This window comes from Aedes albopictus, chromosome 1 (assembly GCF_035046485.1).
Source record: "Aedes albopictus strain Foshan chromosome 1, AalbF5, whole genome shotgun sequence".
Lineage (NCBI taxonomy): Eukaryota > Metazoa > Arthropoda > Insecta > Diptera > Culicidae > Aedes > Aedes albopictus.
The window spans coordinates 225,046,354-225,072,141 of record NC_085136.1 but is presented as its reverse complement, the minus strand read 5'-3'; the positions used below and the strand labels follow the sequence as shown (position 1 = coordinate 225,072,141).

Below are 25,788 nucleotides of genomic sequence, written 5' to 3'. Positions count from 1 at the left end.
TTGAAAATTCTTCTACGCAAGGATTTCTTCATTTATGTTTAAATTTTTTTCTAGGAATTTCTTAAAACGTTCTATTTTCGAACGATTGTTCTAAAAGGCCTTTCAAGGATTATAAATAGTTTATTCAAATACTTCATTAGTTATACCTGCAAGGATTTCTTCTGAAACTGAATCCTTCAAGAAATTCTAGGAAGGATTTTATCTTTTTATCCTAGATTTTACGTATAGATTCCTCCAGGGATATCTCAAAGTTTTTCTACAAGGATGAATACATTCATCCCCAAATGATTTCTGCACAAATTTCCTCAGGGGTCATACATAAAGTCCCTCAAGACATCATGCAGAAATTGCTCCAAGGACTCCTTTTCCAGGCTGTTTTTTTATTTGCTCCGAAGAATAGGGCACGTTCGTTGTTGTACTAGATTTGTAGTAATGAGCTGAGTTTTTGTATGGTGGGAAAGTCAATTCTCCGTTTCTCCAATTAAATGGTGCAAAATGCGTGGGTATTATAATTCTTTGCCAAATTAGATGCTGCTTGAGTAAAACTTTGAGCAACAGTGTTGTTGTTTTCTCCATTTCTTGCAATTTAAACAACACAGTTACTAGAAGTTTTGCTCAAACAGCATTAAACTAGGCAAAGGATCATAGTGCCCACGCTTTTTGTACCATTTCATTGCAGAAACGAAGAATTGACCTTCTCATCATACAAAAATTCAACTCATTATTATAAATCTAGTACTACACCGAAAGAAATTCTTAGGGGGTTTCGCTATTGATGTCTTTGAGAGAAAATTCTGGTATTTAAAAATGTATTCTTCCAAAAATGCCTTTGATTTAAAAAAATCTTCAAGAATCCTTTACATAATTACTCATAGTTCTTCTAGTCTAAAGCCTAGTTTCGTGTTTAAAAGGAAACGCTCAAGAAACTTCTTGACCGATTTCTGGCAGTAAGTTTCTACAGTGACTGCCATTTGAATTGTCATGTCTTCGCAACTGCGTAATGCAATTGAAGAAAAAATGTTCCGTGGGCGATTCAGGCAAGGAATTTCCCATGCATAAAGATAGGCCAAGAAATTCCTTCTGATATGCAAACAGCACTTAACGTGTGAAAAAGCCTAGATTCATATAGTAAACAAACTTGTTTCGATCGCGCACTACTTTCAGAAAGAACACACAGTACGGTATTTGTTAGTAGTAGATATAGGTGTGCGTACCTCATCCAAAACATGTTTGTTTACTAAAATGCTCTTGGGGCTCGAGTTATTTTTTTGTAGTAATTGAGGGACCATCAAAGATACTTCCAAAGTCATCCCAATGATTTTTTCCAAATACATCTTAGAATTCATCCAGATGATTCTTTAAGAATTCCTTTGAAAATTTCTCCAAAAATTCCTGCAAGCATTTCTACAAGAACTTTCTTTAAATTTTTTTTCAAAATTCTGATATCAAATCTCCCAAAGATCAGATCAGGTATAACTCCAAGTATGATCTCGGAAATTTACCACAGATATTTTCCATAAGGAACTTCTTTAAGGTTTTTACTGGAGAAATCTATAAAGGAATTCTTGGAACTTCGTTAAGGTAAGCGCAGAATTAGCAGTTCAAATACAAATTAATGAAAATTAAAAAAAAAAACAAAATTGTTGAAGTTCATCTGAAGGATTCCTTGAAAGACATCATGAAATATCCATTGAAGGTCTTTATGAAGGGATCATTAGGGTCGGACCATAAACTACGTAGACTCTGAGGGGGTGGAGGCGGTTTGGTCTGACCGAAATCTACGGTCCATACTAATTTCAAAAATTTTGTATGGACAAAAGTCTTCGAAAGAGAAGGGGGGGGGTCTGAGATGGACAAAATTTAGTCTACGTAGCTGATGGACAACGCCTTAGTGGTATTTCTGAAGCCATTCTTGAAAAAAAAACCGTTATAAAATCTTTGACGGAGTTCCTTAAAAAATTTATGGAGGAGTTTCTGAAGGAATCACTGTAAGTACCTACGGCTCTGGCAGTTGATACTGTCGTATGTTGTCATAAAGTCGATGAACAAGTGATGCGTTGAGACCTGGTATTTACGGCATTTTTCGATGATTTTTCGTACATTGACGATCTGATCCATTGTTGACTGGCCGTCGATGAAGGCGGCTTGACAGCACACCACTGGTGATCGCTCGAAAACTTTCACACGTAGTCGGCTTTCTTGTGGATAAAATTATCTTTATTCCAATCCTCCGGTGGCTGTTCGATTTTCCAGATCTTGACTGCTAATCGGTGGCTAACTTATCCGAGCCTGGGAGGTCTGCTGCAATAAAAAAGCCCTTTGAGTGGAACTTGTACCAGGGATTCCTTCTGAAAAACCACCAACTATATCACAAAAACATCACTAGTAAGCATCCGGAAATTTTTCTAGGTTCTCCTTCAGCAATTCTTTTCTTCATAATATTTTTTTTATCAATTGCTTCAGAAGTTCTACCAGGGGTTTCTGAATATCTTTTAATATCAACCTCTATGTCTTTCAAGAGTTCTTTACAGGCATTTCGTCGAAAATTTCTCCAAAAAATCTCTAGAACTTCTTTAAAGATTTTCACGGTTTTTTTTTCATAACATCTTCCAAGGATTCATTCGGAAATTTTCTTCAGGCTTTGTATGGGAAATTTCAGCAGGAAATATTTAAAAAATTCTACTGGAAATTCCTCCTTAAATGTCACGAATATCATCTACGAATTTCTTCAGATGGATTTTTTTTGCAGAAATTCCTCCGGAGATTTCTTCAAATATTATCCCTTTGAATATTTCTCCAGAGACTTCTTCAGGGCTCCTTTAATTATCCGAAAGGTGGTTTTTCGATAAAGAATTACCCAAGCTTTTGCTCAAACAGCATCAAATTAGTCAAAAAATTATAATAAACACGCTGTTGGTACCATTTCATTGCAGAAATGGAGAATTGATCATCTTACCATATCAACACACTAAGATTCAGATGTTCCAGCTCAGTAATTTTTTCACTGAGTTCAGTATTTTTTCCATCTTTTTACTGAGTTTTCAACAGCAGATTTATCTCGGTACACTCGGTTATCGTATTTACCGTTCACCAGTAACGATATTTACCGTGTATCAGTAACTTTTGACAGTTTATTATCTGAGCTCGGTAACTCATTTACAGAATATCCGCAAAAGAAACAACCGAGCGTACCGAGTTAAATCTGCTGTTGAGAACTCAGTAAAAAGATGGGAAAAATACCGAGCTGATCTTAGTGTGAAAATTCAGCTCACTACTTTCAATCGAGTATTTCACCGATTGCTTCCTATTAAATGTGCAAGCGGGAAGTTCTTCTTATAAGGTTGAAACATTTGTTACGTTGGTCCTAATTTTTTATTCCCAGATTAGCCTCTCTATCCATATCAAACAATTACCCAGATTAATGTCCTTTTCATTTGTCCTATCATTCTATTCACCAGTAGGTATTTGGCTCGGCTCATTAATGGCAGCTATTGACAGTGATTGAAAGATAATAAGCATCACGTCGACAAACCGGATCCAAAAGGATGAAAGTACCGTCAGATTTTGTTTATGCCTCTGCATCTCATGCTTGAGAGAGCATAAGATTGCATTTAAAGGGGCAAAGTTTAGGTGCTTTGATCAAATGGGGTTGACGTACCGCCCAACATGCTTCGCCGTAGTCTAGCTCCGGAAAAGGGTCTTGAATTTATCCCTTTCTTCGATGAAAAGTTGATGACTACCCAGAAAGTTCGGGTGGAAAGCTGACAGACGTTAATATTCCCAGGGAAAAATGATGGATTTTTTTCACGTAGGGCTGCTACATTTTCAAGTCATTAATTTACATTTAAAAACTATTTCACAAATTTATGGAGTTGTTTAAGGCTATGAAGCCTTTTGAGGGTCTAAAAGTTCATTAAAAAGAAATTGATTTATAAAAAATGTATGCCTTTTGACTTCTTTCGAAAACCCCTTGCTATCGGCATCATAAGGTATGTTGTCTTATCTTTGGTAACGCACAGTACGAGGAATCAAAAAGTGCTCTGGTTTTACTAGTGTTTGTATCCACCATTAAATTTCTTTATACTATTTTCCCCCGCCTCAATCCACTTTGATTAATCATGAGTTAGATATCGTTGAGAGAATATCAGATGAATCAATTGATCCGCATCGATACATCTTTACTCTAATCCTTCTAGTTAGATATGCCTAAGTAAAACTTTATTTTCTTTGTCATTTTACCTAAACGACAACTAGTCACGTTCATGGGTGCTCAGCATAAATCTCTCATCCGTCCTGTTCTGCTGTATTCGTTTTTTTGTCCATCGTATCTGCCACACAAATGGTTACCAAATAAATGCAAGCGTCGTCGTTACTCTGGTGGAAAGCACCTCTGTTCAGAAGCCATAAATATTCCGGAAGGAACCGGAACAGAGAAAGCATTCGACTTCGATCCGATCATATTAAGCAACAAATCCTTTGAGTCCTCCCACCCACCACACAGCCGGCTGTTTCGATTCATTATTTATGAATTCAGTTTGACCATCTGCCAAATCTACGCTAACGAAATCGGTTTGGATATAAAAGCGAGTAAACCATATGCGAGTGTGTGATTTTAGGTTTTTATTTATTTCTCGTTTTTATGTTGAGGGCCGGTCGATGGTTGGAAAGTGTTTCACGCCGTGTATCGTTTGGAGTTCGTCCCTGAACCGGAACGAAACGTGTGCGGATTTATGTTACCCTACCCAACCCAAAGTTCGCTGGTCAGGGGGAACACCTTGCTTGAACGGTGTCAGTGCTCCTTTCATAAGCCAATCCTTTTCGGAGTGCAAAGGTTCGTCAGTATCTGCGTTCGGCGCTGAAAGCCAATTATCTGCGAAAGTTCATCATGCGTAATTTATTCTTTCTTGGTATACTTTTTTACTCACACACATTCAATTTTTTTGCTAGAAATTTCCATCCACAAGTCTGAGTAAACCTTTTGATAGCTGAAAACAGTATTAAACTGTCTTTACCAATGACTGCACAACAAGCCCTTTACTATCCTACACATTACACAAAACCATATTTCTCATACAATCATTTGGAATGCGGTTCAAATTATCCTGTAGTGGACGCCCTGGGGTCCACTGACACTGTTGAGTTGATATGGTCCACTCATCCTTCAGCTTTCATCTAGAGTTTTCCTCAAGATATCTACAACAGTTTCCCCCGGAACTTCTCTTAGAAGATTCCTTCTGGGGATGTCTCGCAGAGATTTTCAAGAATTGTCATGGGTGCAGGGCCAGATCTAAAGAGGGGGGCAGGGCCCCGGGCCCCACATTTTTGGGGCCCCCACAAAAACCGCTTATGCTTGCTAAACATTAACTTTATTTTTATTTTGCTCAAGTACTGTTAAAAAAGCAATGAACATTTTTTTTCTCATCGCCTTTGTACCTCCGGGAGGCCTCCACATTCGCTCCGGCCCCAGGCTCCCACAATCCTTAATCCGAACCTGCTTGGGCGTACTCCCATGATTTCTTCAGTGGTTTTAATTTAGAGTCGTTTTTGGGGTTTCTTGCTGGAGTTATTGTGAATATTTTTCATGGACAATTTCCCACGATTTTTTTCAGGGGGTTTTCCAGGCTTTTCCACGTAGTTGTTTTTGAGATTTCTTATCATGATCGTCCTGTGATTTCTCTTGGAGATTTTCCCGGGATTATTCCCAGTGTTCTTCTCAGAATCCTTACCAAAAAATGTTCCGGGATTCTTTGCATGTTTCGTTTGGGATTTCTCTAACAGGTTTTCCGAGGACTTTTTCAGGTTTTCTCCTGATATATCCCACGAAATTCCTTGTAAGAAATTCCTGGAGAAATACATGAAGGAATCGTGGTGAAAGCTTGCGAGGAACTCCGATAATAACTATTGAAGAATCAAAGAGATGGACTTCGGAACTGAGACATTTCAGAAAATGTGTGATTAATCTCAAATGAAAATATTACGGAAATTCCGAAAAGAACTCTTAAAATCTTTGAGAAGAACTCTCGGATGAACTTCGGGGAAATCCAGATAAATTCTTTAGAAGAAATCACAGGAAAAACTTCTGCAAAAGTCTCACGAAAATCCCTGGAGAAACTTTTTGAGAAATGCCCGTATAAAATATTAAAACTATAAATAGTAACTATGTGAAAATTGTGTTCAAGCTCAGTCAGGGTTTATGAAGAAAAGTATTGTTCCGTCCTTCAGAAAATAACGAAATATTTTTTATGAACTATCCTGCATTCTCACAAGTATTGAGTAATATTTATTATTATTACATTTTTTGAGCCTCCATAAATTAATAAAATATCCTTCGTAATATTGTAAATTCCTCCTCATGAATGTAAGAATATCTATATATATAAAAATGCAGTGGCATACGTGGGACCGCGCATAACTTGCGAACGGATGGTCCGATTTGAGTCGTCTTAGTTTTGTTCTGTTAGTTTTCACCCAAGGAAGGTTTATGAGGCCTAAAACATGGGAAAATTGAGAGTTTTTGAAAATCGGGTTTTCACACATTTGGAACGGGAACTTGGGCGCTTGGCTAGGGACTTCAAACTTCAAAAAACGCAGTAGGCAAGACAAAGTTTGCCGGGGACAGCTAGTTGTCTATGTAACTATTACGAATTGTGTGTGCCCTCATACGTGCAAAAACAACCTCTGTGGAATTGAGACTTTTGTCAGAGATTTCATCAGAAATTCTTCCGAATATTTGCAATTTCCCAAGGATTCTTTCGTAAATACGTCCTGCAATGTCTTCAGACTTTCTTCTCAATATTTCTATAGAAATTTCCCCAGGGATACCGTCGATAATTTATTCGAGGATTTCCCCAGGCATTCCTTTAAGTATTCTTTCAAAAAAGTGGATCATGGAATTATTCGAAAATTTTCTTCGGAAAATCCATTAGGAATTCCACCAAAAAAAATCTCAAAGGTTCATCTTAGAAAATCTTGCAGGATTGCTTTGACCAAGGGTTCAGCAATTCTTTAGGAATTTCTTCAGAAATTCTTCGAGAAATTCCTACAGCGAAATTTTGATGGATTTATTAGAAAAAAAAAATCACGTATTATTTTAAAACATCTTGCATTTAAAAATATTCCAGTGATTCTTTGTTATGAAATTCGTTCATAAAGTTTTTGGAAACATCTCCCTTACAGATTTCTTCTGAGATTTATTTGATAATTTCGTTAAGTATTCGTCCAGCGATTTTTTTAAATCCACAGAATCATTCAGTAATTCATCTGAAGTTTCCGAAAGATTCATCCAAAGGCTAAGAACTGAAAAAGCTAAGAATAAATCCATCGTAATTGTTCCATAGATTACTTGAAAAAAATTTCCGAAGATTACACAGAAAATCTTTCAATTCTCCAGTAAATATTTTATAAAATCATCCATGCATTGCTGTATAAATTCCTCAAGAGGTCCATGGGTTCCCTCAGAGTTTGCTCAGAATGATTTTTTTCAGAAAACTATCCTAGGACTGTTTCAGAAAATTCTTCCAGTAATTTTTCAGTAAATCAAAAGATCTGATTTCTTTCTGAAATTTTGATATGGGTTTCTTTAGAATATCTTACAAGGTTTCCTTCGAAAATTCTTTCAGGGATTCCTCAAGATAGTCTCAAGAAAGGCTCCTGAAACCCTTTGTAACGCCCTATAAAGGCTGATGAGACCCCCTTCCCCTGAATCGTCCTTAAAGCCCCTCGAAACGTCCCTGTTACCCCTTCATACCATTGAAACGCCCTTTAAATCCCACTAAAACGCCAACGAAACCGGACAAAACGCTCTTAGAAGGCTCTTGAAATCCCCCGAAACGCCCCAGAGGTCCATTGAAACTCTCTTTTTGGCTTTCTTCGAATTTCCTGGGAATCCCCTTGATCCCATTTTAAATGCTCCGGAGCAATACTACCTGTTGTTGCGAACTAGTTACCTTCATTAAAGCTCTGACTCAATTTATGCACACCTCTTTGCCTTTCTTACATAGCATACATGCACATTTTTTAGAGATGAACCAGCCTCGGGCTGAAAATCTCCCTAATAAAGCTAATAATAATAATGTACATTTTTATGTTATGCACCCCTAGCCATTGCCATAAATAGGGGTTTCAGAAATTTACGGGAGAGTGTAAATCGGGGGAGCGTTATTTCGAAATTAGTGCGTAAATCGGGGGAGCGTTTTTTTCACTTTCAGACCTAGTTTGTGAAGATCGAAGTTAAAATGTTTCCAACTTGTGAAAAGGTTACAAGTTATTTAGTTAAATGAATAATTTAGCAGTTTTTCGAAGTTCAGTGGTTCCCAACCTACAGTCATGAGCCAAGCGTATTTCTCAAGCACTTCAGGGAGTACTTTTCACAATGTAGTTGTATAGCAAAGGTCAGTGGTTCCCAATCTGAGGTTACAAGCCGGAAGAATTTCTCAAGAATCGAAAGTGCTATGAACAAGTGCAAATGGTTTTCGGATTGACCATCTCGGAAAAAAACCGTGCTTTCCAATTTATGATCACGGGTCACTTGAATATCTCGAGAACCGCAAGTGTGATGACGAAATAGAAATGTTCTACGCCTTTGGATCAACTTACTTGAATGTAGCCCAGTGGTTTCCAATATGACGTCACAGGCCACGTGAATTTCTGATGCACCGGAAGTGCTAGAAAGAAGTACAAATGCTTTTCGGATTTTTCATCTCAAGGAGCACTGCCTGCAATTCAAAGATCAGTGGTTTCCAATTCATGGTCACGGGCTACGCGAAATCCTCAAAAAACAACAATTTGAGGATGAAATGATTTTTTTTTCGATTCACGCTTCACGGAACACTGACTACAATATAGTTGTGATGCAAAACTCAGTGGTTTCCACACTTTGTTCACAAAAAGTGCCAGGAAGAAGTGAACATGTTTTTCGGATTGGTCATCTAAAGAAGGAGTATCTTTAAGGACAAGGTATTTGGAGTACAGAGCTCAAAATTTCTAGAGCACCGTTTTTTAGAACCGTTGAACGGATTTGGATTAAAATGCATCACGCTATTGACAACCACTGAACTATTAGCGTGATGCATTTTCATCCAAATCCGTTCAACGGTTCTAAAAAAACGGTGCTCTAGAAATTTTGAGCTCTGTACTCCAAATACCTTGTCCTTAATAAGGATGTGCTGCAATTATCAGTGGTTTAAAATTAATAATCACGGACCACGCGAATTTCTCAAGAACCGAAAGTGTAAGAACGAAATGAAATTATTTTTCGGGACTTTTAGGAGGTCACACGTGGTTTCAGGGATTCTCAGGGGGTCCCAAGACGCCTCAGAGACGTATCAGGGGGTCTTTCAGAACTCTCAAGGAGTTCCAAGCAATGTTCCAGTGAGTCTTAGTAGTGTTTCATGGCGTGTCAGTGTCATTTCAGAGATTCTCAGGGAGATCCAGGGGGTCGCAGGGTCATTTAAGGAAGTTTCAGGGGATCTCAGGGGCGTTTTAGGAGTTCTCAGGGGGCTTGAGGGAGCTCTCAAGAGGCTTCAGAGGTGCTTAAGGGTGACGAGGGGCATCTGAATGTCCAAAATTTGGTATGAGTGGTTTATGACCAGACCCATACTAGATTAAGATTACTATATATTATTGTAAGAAATGATCCTTGATTTTTTTACATGTGTGGGAACAGTTTGTACCTTTTAATTCAGCCCTATTTTGCTTATCCATTGACATATACGCGTATTTCGACCACCACTTGTAATCTTCCACAGTGTCAGTGTTATCCACCAGTGCACAGTGTACAAATTCGAGCAAAAACACGGACGCAATTCAGTTCCGGCCGCTAAGCAAACGACAGATACCCATTCCTAAGCAAAAAAACTCCGGGGAATCGAATGGTGCCAACCCCTTTCCTGAAAAACATCGCAAAGTGTCTCATTTTGGCCATTTTCCCCAAAATTTGTCAGAAATATTTGAATTTATCAAACTTAAATTCCAAAAAGTTGGGAGGTACCCTGAATATTTCAAAACGCTTCATGTAGTTTCATGTGTTTAGTAAATGTTTTTCGCCTTTGATCACAATAAGTGTCTCATTTTGTCCAATATGCCCTATAAAATGAGAATATTTGAGAATTTCGAATGAATTTGAACAAAAAAACTGTGCAAAGTCGTTAAAAATCATGCTACTGCATGGAGAAACGCCAAACGGGTTGTGTCCAGAGTTGCAATCTGTCACTGTCAATGGAAAGCAAATCGCTGATTTTGATAGGCCAACTACGATCGAAGTCAGCGTGCTCTCTATTGAGTCACCGTCACTCTCCTTGTTCCATCAGAACTGGACTGACTCTGATGGTGCGTGGAAATCACTGATAGGCCATCTTTAAAATTCGTTTAAAAATCCTAATGAAGATTTACCAAGATGATATTTTTTATGTGGTACAAAATAACTAGTTTTGCATGTTGGTCACAAAAAAGTTTGAGTTTTGGCGCACCCCTCTAAAATATCACAACAGTTGCAATGATCGTGATCTAGAGTGCGGGTCAATATCAGGTCGTACCCTGTCATTATCGTTTTAATATTGAACGGCCTGGAGTGATAGTGACTATTGTACAATATAATTGGTCACTGATAAGACTGATATTGCGCAACTCTGGTTGTGTCTTGTCCATCACATTCAGAGATGATGTCCCATTTTGTCCAATATCCCCTGTAAATAAGGAATATTTGAGAATTTCGAATGAATTTCAACAAAAAAAAAAAACATGCAAAGCTGTTCAAAAGTCGTGATACTGAATGGAGAAACCATAAACAGATCATCTCTTGTTCATCGCATTTAGTGATGTTGTCTCGTTTTGTTCAATATCCTCTATAAATTTAGAATATTTAAGAATGTCAGATGAATTTCAATAAAAACCATACAAAGTCGTTCAAAAGTTTGATATTTTTTGTCTTTGAATATTTTTATGTATTTTTAATATGTATGGGAAAGGGACAGAATGAGACATCATTTCTGAATATTATAAACAAGAGATGATCTGTTTGGGGTTTTACCACTAAGTATTTAGCACGACTTTTGAACGACTTTGCACGGTTATTTGATGAAATTCATCTGAATTTCTCAAATATTCTTAATTTATAAATATTAGATATTAGATAAAATGAGACAACCCCGACTAGAAAAATATATCAAGTTTATAACACATTGCGTTATGATGTTATGAAATTTTTCTATAACTCATTATATTGTAAACTACATGCAGGATGATGTTTAAATAACTAAAATCGTAACAAAAAGTACACCGGTCTAATCAAAATAATAACCTATTTTGTTATAATCAGATCAAAATTCTAACACAATATGATATAAATTTTAGCTTCAAGAAAACTAGTTTCTATCTTATTTTGATACAATTGTGTAAAATGATGTTCTGAATGTCAAGGAATCAAAACTAAATTGTTTCACAATGAGTTATTGAACAACATTTATAACACAATATGATACAATTGAGTTATAATATTTTTAAATACCAAAGATGTTAAACATGATTGTATCACAATGAGTTATACATATCATGGTTTGCTATAATTATGTTATATTTTTGTTAGAATCTTCTAGTCGGGACGTCATTGAATGTGATAGACAAGAGACGATCTGTTTGGGGTTTCTTCATTCAGTATCATGACTTTTGAACAACTTTGCATGTTTTTTTTTCTATTGTAATTAATCTGAAATTCTCAACTATTCTTTGTTTATAGGGGATATTTGACAAAATGGGACACTCTGGGACCAAGTTGTCCTGTCATTGGTACATGAAGTTTTTTTTTTAAATTCAAGGAATTTTGAGGTTTTCACCCACTTTTTTTGGATTTAAGTTTGATATGTTCAAATATTTTTGACAAATTTAGGGGAAAATGGCCAAAATGAGACACTCGGCGATGTTTTTCTGGAAAGGGGTTGACACCATTCAATTCCCCGGAGTTATGAATGGGTATCTGTCGATTGCTTAGCGACTGGAACTGAATTGCGTTCGTTTTTTTTTACTCGAATTTGTACACTGTGCAGTGGTGGGAACATATTGTGGACTAAAAAAAAATGCAGGAAGTCGAGTACGGTGCAAAAGATGCAATAAAGTGACTATACCGTCGTTGGGGGTGACAAAAGTGAATCAGAGGGGCGAGATTGGGTCAGAAGGCTCGAAACAATATCTGAAATATCTCATCAAATATTGCGAATATTGCAATCAAACATTTTATGGTGTCGTCCTTGTAGTTGCCAGCAGCTCTTGTCGAAAAATTAGGTTTCTAGAGCAAATAGATAATTTTTGATAAATCATCAAATAAGCTTGAAAATAAGGCCTTTTTAAAATGTCACTTTTAAGGACAGACTTGTTAGAATCCCAAAATGGCCGCCACAATGGCCGACTTTGGCACCTACTCACGATTTCGAGGGCACAAATCTCTTCGTTAACAAAACCAGCACACTTGAGCTTCTCATTTTAAGCTTATTACAAGTGAGCAAGAACAGAATAATAAAACGCTCTGTTGTTTGAAGCTTGCTTCTTGAGATTTGTGCGTCTGAAGTTCTGATGCACTGATGATGCGGGATCTCAAGACATTTGTCCTTAAGGCTGATTAATTCGGGTGCTGAAAAAAAAACTAATCACTACTGCAGTTGCAATAGGACGCTCGTTTTTTTTTTGTATTTTTTGATTAGATATGAACTAAAACTTGTGTGTTAGGTATTTTTTTTTACCATTGCTTATGTATTGTTAATATTATGGCACTGTAATCATTACCTAATTAAGAAATAGATAATCTTCTTTTGCCGGTGATCTGGAAGAATTCTGTCATCAGCCGGAGCCGTCACTTGCATTTGCTTTCTTTCATGCGTGTTTATTAACCTCAACCTGTGTGATTGTTCGTTTGAGAAAACGTCCCAAAACTGACCGTGGAACGTGATTTTTCTGTTTTATCATCATGTTCTGGATCTGTTGATTATGGTCATCATGACATCACCATACCGAACAACTGCTCCGCATTAGGGCAGTTCAGATTTCGAACATGTTCAAATTTCTTAGCTCCCATATGTTCATTACAATCTTTGGTGTAAAACTAGAGTTCAGTCAAATTTTCAGCCATTGGGTGGACATGGAGAATTTTCAAAAAAGGATCTTGGTGTTGTAGAGCATTCACACATGGGTGAAGTCATAGGGTCAAAGTCATTCTTCAGATCTTAATGGTGAATGTTGCCGAAGACCGGAACTTATTTCGACTATCGGTAAAAAAAAGATACCGTCGTTGGGGGTGACAATGGGTCAGATGGGCAAGATTGGGTCAAAACATATCGAATACCAACAGTTCCTGTCGAAACCTTAAGTTTTTAGAGAAATTAGTTTATTTTTGATAAATCATCGTAAAAGGTTTGAAAATATAGCCTTTTTAAAATTTCACTTTTAAGACTCGATGAAACATTACAAGTATAGGTGCATTGTTACTTTTCAAAATCTCAAACTCATACCCATCGTTTAGTATATTATTGGTAAGTAGTATCCACTTTTACCAGAGCTTTATTAAGATGCTTTGTTGTCAATGCGGAACGAAATCGGTTCCCTAGACCCATTGTCACCCCCTCGAAGGGGTGAGAATGGGTTAATTTTCATACACTTGTATTGTGCCTTGCAACATAAATCCGCAAAACGCGTTTGTCTTCTTCTTTCCCATCAAGTTGCCAAAATATGACCGCACCACTAGGAGCACCAGATGATCAAAAATTCTGTATGCGGCGCTGTGGATTTGAACATGAGGCTGCGGCAATATGGCCGCGAGGAAATGCACGCGATACAGACGCAATGACGAAATGGAAAAAGTGAAGCCGCATTTTCCTGCAGCATGATCTATTTATTATCCATATTCTTACAAAGCCGATAAGGTGATGATTATGCATGCATATATTAGTGGAACAATGTCGCGGTAAATATTCTTAAGATTTCTGGCCAAATGAGTTACCATTGTGCTAACTTTTGTTTTGATATGCATAGCCTGAAGGCTGCTGCGATGCTGCTGGGTGGATGACAGTATCTGTTCGGTTTTGACATTGCGTCTGTATCGCGGGTATCTCCTAGCGGCCATATCGTCGCCGCTCAATGTGGATTTATTATGAGCGCCGCAATAGTTTTATGGAAAATTGACGAACTCCAAATCTTTTTTCATCATTTGTTCATGCATTATCAAAGATCATATTCCATTGATCAAAGGACTTTTTCATGCAAAGAAGCAAAAGTTATGGAACAATGAATGTGGAAGTATGCATTTTTGACCCATTCTTACCCCCAACGACGGTATTAAACAAATTCTCACTCGCATGTGCATCTTTATACACGATGTCCCGCAAGGCCTGCAAGAGGGTAATATCGAACGAGCTGTGGTCTTTTGTTCAAGCATGAATACTAGTATGGGACACGCTTGTATGGAAAAGTTAAATCCTCGCTCCAGTTGACTTTTCCGATCCCATTTAGGTCCCATATGAACTGTACAAAATTTCAGCGCAATCGGTGAAACTATAATTTAGCGCAAGCGGTTCAAAGTTTGCATAGAATTTACTATGGGAAAAGTTACACTTTCAAACAAAAAATCCCAGAGGTCGCCCTTTGTCTTCTTAATTCAAATCGATCAACGCTTCTTGTAGCAAAATCATTTATGAAACTTTCCTTCGAATATCTCAAAATGATTGGATGCTTGTGGAAAAAGTTATTGATTTATTACCGATTCAACGAACGGCTTTTTGTTTTGTTTTATCAGCAGCACTGCTGCTGCCGTTGTTGCTTGGGCGGGAGCGCGGGAGGCATCACCACCCCCAGAAACAGCAGCAGCCAAGGCAGCAGTTACAGTGCTGCTAACAAAACAAAACAAAAAGCCGTTCGTTGGATCACTAATCGGTAATAAATCAATAACTTTTCCCACAAGCATCCAATTATTTTGAGGTATTCGAAGAAAAGTTTCATAAATGATTTTGCTACAAGAAGCGTTGATCGATTTGAATTAAGGAGACAAAGGGCGAACTCTGGTATTTTTTGTTTGAAAGTGTAACTTTTCCCATAGTAAATCCTATGGAAACTTTGAACCGCTTGCGCTAAATTATAGTTTCACCAATTGCGCTGAAATTTTGCACAGTTCATATGGGACCTAAATGGAATCAAAAAAGTCGACTGGAGCGAGAATTTGATATTTGTCCCATACTAATGAATACTGATTAATAACTTCTGTCTTATGAGTCTAAGCGAGTTTCGGTCTTCGCCAACATTCATCGTTAAGATCTGCAGAATTCAATTTGACTTGAACCCCATGACTTCATTTGCGTGTTAATGCTCTACAGCGCAAATAACCTTTAATGAAAATTTTTCATAGTAATTCCCAAATAAACCTATTTTGCTTTTGGGCCACCATTAAAACACCACCGAAATGGCTGAAAATTTTACAGGACTCCAGTTTTGCACCAATGATTGTAATGAACATATGAAAGTTTTGAATTTTCAACATGTTTAACCTTCTTCGTGCATTAGCTAAAGTTCACCCCGCTGACGGAGTGCACGCTCAGTGTGCCTGTCTGGGGAGCCCAATGCACGGTTAAGGTTAAAGTCTGAACTGCCCCACTCCGCATCCAAAAGAGTGATGCACATTGTGTGACATACATATCTATCACCGCTTCTGGAAACTGTTTGGAACAGTCTAGCCAGAACCCACCATTCACCGGTTGTGCCGTGTGCTGCTCACATGTGTGATTTTTTCAGCTTTTATGAAAACCACCTTTTCGTTGAATTCCCCACATGTGAAAGTCTCGAACTTACTTTAACTTTTCTCTCTCGCCGCTCTTTGGAACGGTTCGCTTTACTGCGCACTGTGTCCGACTGTCCAACTATGACAACCACTTCGCCACACCATCACCCCCTTTGGAAGCTCGAGTATGGAGAACTCGTATGGAAGCAGGCGTTACACACGGCCGGCTGCAAGCTTACCGTATTCAACACGTACCAGGTGAGTGAGCGTTTATGTTGCATACGGGTCGGGCGCTTAAGGTGCAATGGCAAAAGGTGAAAATACAGTTGAGTCTTCTGCACGGCCTCCCGGAAAAAATCCACCATGGTTCCTCGTCTGAATTCTAACAAATACGGTGGGCGTAAAGTAGGTGGCAGGGTGTAGAAGGACACTCCACTCTAAGTTTTCTGATGCATTGTATGTTTTTGTTTGATACAGCAATACCCGGACAGCCTTATTCCGGACTTGGCGGCCGCACTGTCGGCCATCACCGGCAGAAGCATCGACGATTTTATGGTTTTCTTTGGGCGGTGCTTTGTGCGATTCTTCAGCAATTTCGGTTACGATGAGCTGATCAAGGCCACCGGAAGGTACTTTTGCGATTTCCTCCACTCGGTGGATAACATCCATCTGCAGATGCGGTTCACATACCGCAAGATGAAGAGCCCTTCGATGCAGCTGATCGAGGTGGACGAACAAGGAGCGGTGTTGGTGTACCGAAGTACTCGTTCCGGGTTTTCCAAGTATCTGCGGGGACAGTTGATGGAAATCGCCAAGCAGCTTTACAATATGGATGTGACGATCAAGGTACTGGAGAGCCAGAATGACGTCCCAGGAGGGACAGCAGGACCGATTTCGATCCAAGGAGGGCTGAAGACGGTGATCGTCAAGTATCGACTGGATTTTGACAATCGGGACTACGTGAGTATGCACGCAATGAACTCAGCAATCGTTCCGCATAAACACTAATTTTTGAACACCTTAAATGAATTATTTTTGGAGCTACTAACATTGTTACCTATCTTATTATCGACAGATGCAAAGACGTGTCCACATCACCGCTCATCCTTCGCAGCTACAACTGTCCCCGGTGAGTAGCAGCGTTCTCCTGGACCTATTCCCGTTTGCGCTGATCCTGAACGAACAGATGCGAATTACCGCCGCTGGCGAGAAACTCATTGAATCGTGGATACTGAACAACGCCACCCGCTCCCCAACGGAGCTGATGGGTTCCAAGGTTACCGAATACTTCAAACTTCGCCGTCCAACGGGAATCACGTTCACTTGGGAGAATGTAAGTAATTTGCTGTCGAATTTTACGTCACTTGTCTAAAACTGGGATGATCTTTGCTTGTAGATGAAGCGCCTTCAAACGGTAAACTTCGAGATTCAGCTGCTCAAAGGATCAACCGTGCAGGAATCCGCCGAAGCGAGCGGCACCCATGTGGATCTTAAACCATCGATTCACGAACACGACGATCCGTCCAAGTTGATGTCAATTGCCCGTCGCGGTTCGCAAGGCCTTAGAAGTATTCTGCTGAAGGGCGAGATGCGTTACATAAAGGACATCAACTCGTTGGTGTTCCTGTGTAGTCCTCTGTATGCGCAACGGTTGTTACTATAAAGATCGTGCTGACTCTTTCCTTTTTCAGGATCAACAATTTGGAGGAACTGCGTGAGGTTGGGTTGTACCTGAACGATCTGAACACCCACGGCCTTAGCAGAGAAATGGTGTTTTCCGGATTTTCACACAACTCCCGGCTGGATCTCATGTGCGAGCGCGAGGAAAAGCGAGCTGAAGAGCTGGAAACGTCGTTGGCCTTGGCCGATTCGTGGAAACGGCAGGGTGACGAGTTGTTGTACTCGATGATCCCTAGGTCGATAGCTGAACGGCTGCGAGAAGGGCAGAATCCTCTGGAGACCTGTCAGAGCTTCGAGGAAGTGACTGTTCTGTTTGCAGAAATTCAGGAATCGCTTACGTCCGATGACTCGATCAAGTACGCGATGACGACGGTGAACACGCTGAATGCGGCTTTCTCCGCATTCGACGAGTTGATACAGTCACCGATGGCGTACAAGGTCGAGACAGTTGGCAAGGTCTATATGGCGGTTAGCGGTGCGCCAGATGTTAATCCTTGCCACGTACAGCACACGGGTGATCTGGCTTTAGGGATGCTTCAGAGCATCCACGATCTCAATCTGCCGGGAGTTGGCGTGAAAATCGGTTTCCATACCGGACCCATCGTGGCCGGAATCGTCGGGCTAAAGGTGCCACGGTATTGTTTGTTTGGAGACACGGTGAACACGGCATCTAGAATGGAGAGCAGCAGCGATACGAATAAGATCCAGGTTTCCGGATATACAGCCAACAAATTGAGGAAATATGGTTTCAAGCTTACATTCCGTGGGCAAGTTTCTGTAAAGGTACATTAAAGTAGAACGCCATTGATGAGGCACCTTAATAAAGAGTACTTTTATTTTAGGGAAAAGGAGAGATGGAAACGTTCTGGTTAGATGCAGGACCTAGTGGTTCAGGTAAACGCTTAAATATGTCATAGTAAATCTGCTGGCTGTTCATGATCTCTTCTAGCAAGAGACAGATTCAAAATGTGCCTTCACTTCCGCAATTACACTCATTAGGAATCAATTTACACATATAAGCTCACAAAGACTTACACTTACTAGTTGATTCTTGGAAAATAAATGTGTCTACATATGTCTACTGTTGTGAACTGAAACACGCTGTGGCTGGTAGTTTTAATGGGAAAGAAATGACATTACGAAACGGTGAATGTATCCATGAAGGTAAGTACTTATCTTACTTTACCGTACCTTGTTGGCTTCAGCGCCGAGAGTATTATTGAGCACCATGTTCATCGGCCTTGAACGATACATACATACATTTATTTGTTCCACATCATTAAGACAAGACATAATCAACAATAGTACGCCACAATACTCGGTTTGTGGCTGCCGCTCTCCATCCTCGGTCACGCCCAATGCTCGCCAAGTCACGCTCCACCTGGTCCGCCCATCGTGCTCTCTGCGCTCCACGCCTTCTTGTGCCAACCGGATCCGTTGTAAACACCAGCTTTGCAGGGTTGTTGTCCGGCATTCTTGCAACATGCCCTGCCCACCGTATCCTTTCGGCTTTGGCCACCTTCTGGATGCTGGGTTCGCCGTAAAGTGCAGCGAGCTCGTGGTTCATCCTTCTCCGCCACACACCGTTCTCCTGCACACCGCCGAAGATCGTTCTTAGAACGCGTCGCTCGAAAACTCCGAGTGCTTGTAGGTCCTCCTCGAGCATGGTCCATGTCTCGTGCCCGTAGAGGATTACCGGTCTTATTAACGTTTTGTACATGGTGCATTTGGTGCGTGGGTGAATCTTTTTCGACCGCAGTTTCTTCTGGAGCCCGTAGTAGGCCCGACTTCCGCTGATGATGCGCCTCCGAATTTCACGGCTCACGTTGTTGTCAGCCGTCAGTAAGGATCCGAGGTAGACGAATTCCTCCACCACCTCGAAAGTATCCCCGTCTATCGTAACATTACTACCCAGACGGATCCGGTCGTGTTCGGTTCCGCCTACCAGCATGTACTTTGTTTTTGAGGCATTCACCACCAGTCCGACCTTTGTTGCTTCGCGTTTCAGGCGGGTGTACAGTTCTGCCACCGTTCCAAATGTTCTAGCGATAATGTCCATGTCGTCCGCAAAGCACACAAATTGACCGGATTTTGTGAAAATCGTTCCCCGGCTGTTGAGCCCGGCTCGTCGCATCACACCTTCCAGCGCGATGTTGAAGAGTAGACATGAGAGTCCGTCACCTTGTCGCAGTCCCCGGCGAGATACGAATGAACTGGATAGTTCACCCGAAACCCTTACGCAGTTTTGCACACCGTCCATCGTTGCTTTAATCAGTCTAGTCAGCTTCTCAGGAAAGCCGTTTTCGTCCATGAATCTCCATAGCTCTGCGCGGTCGATACTATCGTATGCCGCTTTGAAGTCGATGAACAGGTGGTGCGTTGGGACCTGGTATTCACGGCATTTCTGGAGGATTTGCCGTACGGTAAAGATCTGGTCCGTTGTCGACCGGCCGTCGATGAAGCCGGCTTGATAACTTCCCACGAACTCATTTGTTTTAGGTGACAGACGACGGAAGATGATCTGGGATAGCACTTTGTAGGCAGCATTCAAAATAGTGATCGCCCTGAAGCTCTCACATTCCAAATGGTCGCTTTTCTTGTGAATGGGGCAGATTACCCCTTCCTTCCACTCCTACGGTAGCTGTTCGGTTTCCCAGATCCTGACTATCAGCCGATGCAGACAGGTGGCCAACTTTTCTGGGCCCATCTTGATGAGTTCAGCTGCGATACCATCCTTACCAGATGCTTTGTTGGTTTTGAGCTGGTGAATGGCATCCTTAACTTCCCTCAGCGTGGGAGTTGGTTCATTTCCGTCCTCCGCTGCATTGGCGTCGTCATTTCCTCCGTTGCCGTGGGTTCCCGTGCCTACGCTCTCCACGCCGTTCAGGTGCTGATCGAAGTGCTGCTTCCACCTTTCGATCACCTCACGTCCGTCCGTCAAGAGGCCTCCGTCTTTATCCCTGCATATTTCGGCTCGCGGCATGAAGCCGTTGCGAGATGCGTTGAGTTTCTGATAGAACTTCCGTGTTTCTTGGGAACGGCACAGCAGTTCCATTTCTTCACACTCCGCTTCTTCCAGGCGGCGCTTTTTCTCCCGAAAGAGGCGGGTCTGCTGTTTCCGCTTCTGTTTGTAACGTTCCACGTTCTGTCGAGTCCCTTGCTGCAGCATTACCGCCCTCGCTGCGTTCTTCTCCTCCAAAACCGTTCTGCACTCTTCGTCGAACCATTCGTTTCGTCGATTCCGTTCCACGTACCCGATGGTTCTCTCGGCTGCGTCGTTGATGGCTGCTTTCACTGTACTCCAGCAGTCCTCTAGAGGGGCCTCATCGAGCTCGCCCTCGTCTGGCAACGCGGCTTCGAGATTCTGCGCGTATGCTGAGGCGACATCCGGTTGCTTCAGTCGCTCTAGGTTGTACCGTGGCGGTCGCCGGTACCGTACATTGTTGATGACGGAGAGTTTTGGGCGCAGTTTGACCATCACCAGATAGTGGTCGGAGTCGATGTTGGCGCCACGATAGGTCCTGACGTCGATAATGTCGGAGAAGTGCCGTCCGTCAATCAGAACGTGGTCGATTTGAGATTCCGTCTGCTGTGGTGATCTCCAGGTGTAACGATAAAGGAGGCTGTGTTGGAAAAAGGTGCTACGTATGGCCATATTTTTGGAGGCGGCGAAATCAATGAGTCGTAGGCCGTTTTCGTTCGTTTGCTGGTGGGCGCTAAACTTACCAATCGTCGGTCTGAATTCCTCCTCCTGGCCTACCTGAGCGTTCAAATCTCCTATGATGATCTTGACGTCGTGGCTTGGGCAGCGGTCGTACTCGCGTTCGAGCTGCACGTAAAATGCGTCCTTGTCATCATCAGTACTTCCGGAGTGTGGGCTGTGCACGTTTATTATGCTGAAGTTGAAGAATCGGCCCTTGATCCTCAACCTGCACATTCTTTCGTCGATCGGCCACTAACCAATCACGCGCCTCTGCATATCACCCATCACGATGAAAGCTGTTCTCAGCTCGCGTGTGTTGCCGCAGCTCTGGTAGATGGTATGATTACCTCTAAACGCTCGCACCATGGATCCTGTCCAACACACCTCCTGCAGCGCTACGATGCCGAACCCGCGGTCCTTCAGTAGATCGGCGAGTATGCGGGTGCTCCCAATGAAGTTGAGAGATCGGCAGTTCCACGTACCGAGTTTCCAATCGCAAGTCCTTTTTGTTCGCTGGGGTCGTTGCCGTTGGTCTCGGTTCGTATTATTCTGTTGCTGATTTTCCGTTACAATGGGTTTTTACGGCTGGCTCGTAGGGCCTGACACCAACCCCCTACTTTCCGGAGGACCATAGTGCACAGTTGAGCTTAGAGTCCTTCCCTGGCACTCGGACGTAGATCAGCCGCCCCTAACATGGGGATCAGACGCTGTTGTGAGCCGCTCCTCCTGGAGAACAGATATTACTCCTATTTTTGCAGCATGTATTCATCACGTTCGACACCATCCAAAATCCTAGTCATAGTAATACCATATCCGGTTTCTTTTTAAATATTCCCTTCTTCGTACACATAATGTAACTAATTCGTGATTCACGTGCGCGTGCGCTAGACACCATTTTCCAGTTTTTCATCGTGAGTTGCTTTTAAGCTTTTTGGTCTGCCTCTTTTTTATCCACACCTCAATACTAAGGTGGCCCACACTTATATGAAAAACAAAAATTTCGAAAAATGTCAAGTCTTACCTCCTCAATCAGTTGTTTTGGACTGCCAGAAGCTACGTTCAAAATTTGAACAAAATCGGTTGAGCCTAAGGGGGCGCTCAAAACGCTTGAAGTTTGTATGGGAAAACTTAGCCAAATGTATGCAGAAATTCTAAGTTTTCGAATTTTGCCGCTAGGTGGCGCTGTAAGCGTTCAATAATCAAACCCTTTGGTATTATTGTAGGTGACTATATGCCAAACAACTTTGTCGAAGACCGCAAGGTGATCCAACGTCTGTGAAAAAAGTTATACCCTAGGAAAAGTGAGGATAATCTTTATTTTTATTTTTCCAATACATGTAAAGGAATAATATCAATAATAAAATCTCAATACTTTGCCTCACTTTGCCTAGGGTATAACTTTTTTCACAGCCGTCGGATCACTTTGCGGTCTTCGACAAAGTTGATTGGCATTTAGTCACCTACAATAATACCAAAGGGTTTGATTATTGAACGCTTACAGCGCCACCTAGCGGCAAAATTCGAAAACTTAAAATTTCTGCATACATTTGGCCAAGTTTTCCCATACAAACTTCAAGCGTTTTGAGCGCCCCCTTAGGCTCAACCGATTTTGCTCAAATTTTGAACGTAGCTTCTGGGAGTCCAAAACAACTGATTTAGGAGGTAAGACTTGGTATTTTTCGAAATTTTTGTTTTTCATATAAGTGTGGGCCACCCTACTCAATACCTTACAAGGAGAAGCAGCGATATATACAGAGCGAATTTACTTTGTGAATACAAGTTATGGGACCTCTGCCGTGAATCGCAAGTCAGTCCGATCTGCATTTTGGGCAAAATTAAGTTAGTTACAGTTTTCGATCTATTTTCGGATGATCTTTCAGTTGCGTAAATATGTAAAAAAAAACAGATTAATCCACCTAGTGGTGATAGCGCCTTTCTCGTCGAATATATACTCATGATCTTTACGTCGACATAAGCCGATCCTGAGGACACTTATACGCTTAATACGATTCATGTAAAATTTGACCTCCTTATGAACCAAATTGTGCACAGTAATTTTAGACGCAAAAGAAGATTGGAAAAAACTTTTTCAGTGTTGATGCTTTGGTTACGATTTTATTCCCTTGTACATATATGAATACTTCCACTATTTCTTCACTTTTAATCTTACCCAACGTTTACCAGGCTATCAAAAAAACCACCATTTGATGTATTGCTAACATTGGTTTTGTTCACTTTCATAATTCCACTATTTTAAGTGCCGCATGCTTGGGTTTGGTTCAATTTTACGTTTGACCATTTCCGGCAGACACCTGAAACCGATTCCATGGCACTACTGGTTGTCCTAAATATTGTATGGATATGGCTATTTTCTTGTCAACTGTTTATCAGGCTGCCTAAAAGCCGCGAATTGATTTGTTCCATGGGGAGCATCCATTAAGTGCGTCACGCTGAAATTGGGAATTTTCGAAGCTCCCCCTCCTCTCTTCGTACAGGTTTTTCCTATACATAACCCGGGAGCATCGTTTACTGAGTACACGCACCATGAAAAAAGCTCACTTGTAGTACAAAGCGTGTGCGTAGTGTCGCTGAGGGTGGCTGAAGACGCGACTGCTCGAGGGTTAAAATAGCTTGTCACACTTTTACAATCCCCTCTTCCCCTAGGATCGTGACGTACTTAATGGATGGCCTCATGTATGATTTTGGTTTACTTTTATATTTTACCATTTCCGGCGGGGCACTCGTTACTTGTTCTTCAACACTACCGGTTCTCCCAAATGTGCGTCTGAGACTTTTTGCTGACAAACTGTCAATTAAGTTATTGAAAAAGCCGTTATTTGGTGTGTCGCATGCATAGGTTCGGCTTACTTTTATATTTTACCACATATGACGAGACACCTAAATTCGGTTCCCGGACAGAACCTGTTGTCCCAAATTTGGTCTGCGACTATTTTTTTTGCTAACCGTTCAACAGGTTACCGAAAAAGCCGCTGTTTGATGTGTCGCATGCATGGGTTTGGTTCACTATTATATTTGGACACTTCCGGTGGGACATCCGGAACCGGTTCTGGAACGCTACTGGTTCAGATATGGTCAGAGACTAGTTTCTTGCTAACCTTTCATTAGGTTATCAAAAACGCCACGCTCTGATGTGTCGTATGCATGGGTTTCTTTCACTTTTATATAAGCCGATTTCCGACGAGACACCCGGAACTGGTTCCGCAATAGAACTGTTAATCTCCAATGTGGTCTGAGCCTACTTCCTTAATAACTGGCCATCAGGGTATTGGAAAAGCCGTGATTTTATGTGTCGCATGCATAGGTTTGGTTCTCTTTTATATTTGGCCACTTCCGTCGGGACCGGTTGAGATATGGTCTGATACTGTTTTCCTGCTAACCGTTCATCAGGTTATCGGAAATGCCGCTATTTGATGTGTCGCATGCATGGGTTTGGTTCACTTTTATATTTGGCCACTTCCGTCGGGACCCCCGGAACCGGTTCCGGAACACTACCTGTTCATATATGGTCTGATACTGTTTTCTTGCTAACTGTTCATCAGGTTATGCATGCATGGGTTTGGTTCTCCTTCATATTTGGCCACTTCCGTTAGGACCCCACGGAACCGGTTCCGGAACATTACCGGTTCAGATATGGTCTGATACTGTTTTCCTGCTAATATCGTTCATCAGGTTATCGGAAATGCCGCTGTTTGATGTGTCGCATGCATGGGTTTGGTTCTCTTTTATATTTGGCCACTTCCGTCGGGAACGGTTGAGATATGGTCTGATACTGTTTTCCTGCTAACCGTTCATCAGGTTATCGGAAATGCCGCTGTTTGATGTGTCGCATGCATGGGTTTGGTTCTCTTTTATATTTGGCCACTTCCGTCGGGACCCCCGGAACCGGTTCCGGAACACCACCGGTTCAGATATGGTTGATACTGTTTTCCTGCTAATCATTCATCAGGTTATTGGAAATGCCGCTGTTTGATGTGTCGCATGCATGGGTTTGGTTCTCTTTTATATTTGGCCACTTCCGTCGGGACCCCACGGAACCGGTTCCGGAGCACTACCGGTTCAGATATGGTCTGATACTGTATTCCTGCTAACCGTTCATCAGGTTATCAGAAATGCTACTGTATGATGTGTCGCATGCATGGGTTTGGTTCTCTTTTATATTTGGCCACTTCCGTCGGGACCCCCCGGAACCGGTTCCAGAACACTACCGGTTCAGATATGGTCTGATACTGTTTTCCGGCCAACCGCTCATCAGGTAATCGGAAATACCGCTATTTGATCTGTCGCATGCATGGGTTTGGTTCTCTTTTATATTTGGCCACTTCCGTCGGGACCCCCCGGAACCGGTTCCGGAACATTACCGGTTCAGATATGGTCTGATACTGTTTTCCTGCTAACCGTTCATCAGGTTATCGGAAATGCCGCTGTTTGATGTGTCGCATGCATGGGTTTGTTGCATTTTCATGGCTGACCCCTCCCAAGGGTACCGGTCCGGAACACCTAAATGGCCATAACTCCGGAACGGCTGGACCGATCCGAACCATTTTCAATAGGAAACAATGGGACTATATGCCGCGTCGAATGAACCATCGGTCATTAAAATTGGTTGAGGTTTACTACCAAAAAGTGATGTGAGTTT

At 41.5% G+C, this 25,788-nt stretch overlaps 1 protein-coding gene across 4 annotated transcripts in view; it reads left to right on the top strand.

Annotated features, from left to right (window-relative positions):
* The window catches only part of LOC109430370 (soluble guanylate cyclase 89Db), a 128,540-nt gene extending 110,028 nt beyond the window's left edge, over positions 1–18,512 (top strand). For all 4 annotated transcript variants that reach the window (XM_029857273.2, XM_029857272.2, XM_062846327.1 and 1 more), the window contains 6 exons: positions 15,929–16,006; positions 16,226–16,708; positions 16,824–17,081; positions 17,145–17,386; positions 17,440–18,211; positions 18,271–18,512. In XM_029857273.2, the coding sequence (XP_029713133.1) occupies positions 15,929–16,006; positions 16,226–16,708; positions 16,824–17,081; positions 17,145–17,386; positions 17,440–18,211; positions 18,271–18,345 (1,908 nt within the window). In that variant the 3' untranslated portion in view covers positions 18,346–18,512. The remainder of the gene's footprint in view (positions 1–15,928; positions 16,007–16,225; positions 16,709–16,823; positions 17,082–17,144; positions 17,387–17,439; positions 18,212–18,270) is intronic.
* The last annotated feature ends 7,276 nt before the right edge of the window (positions 18,513–25,788 follow it).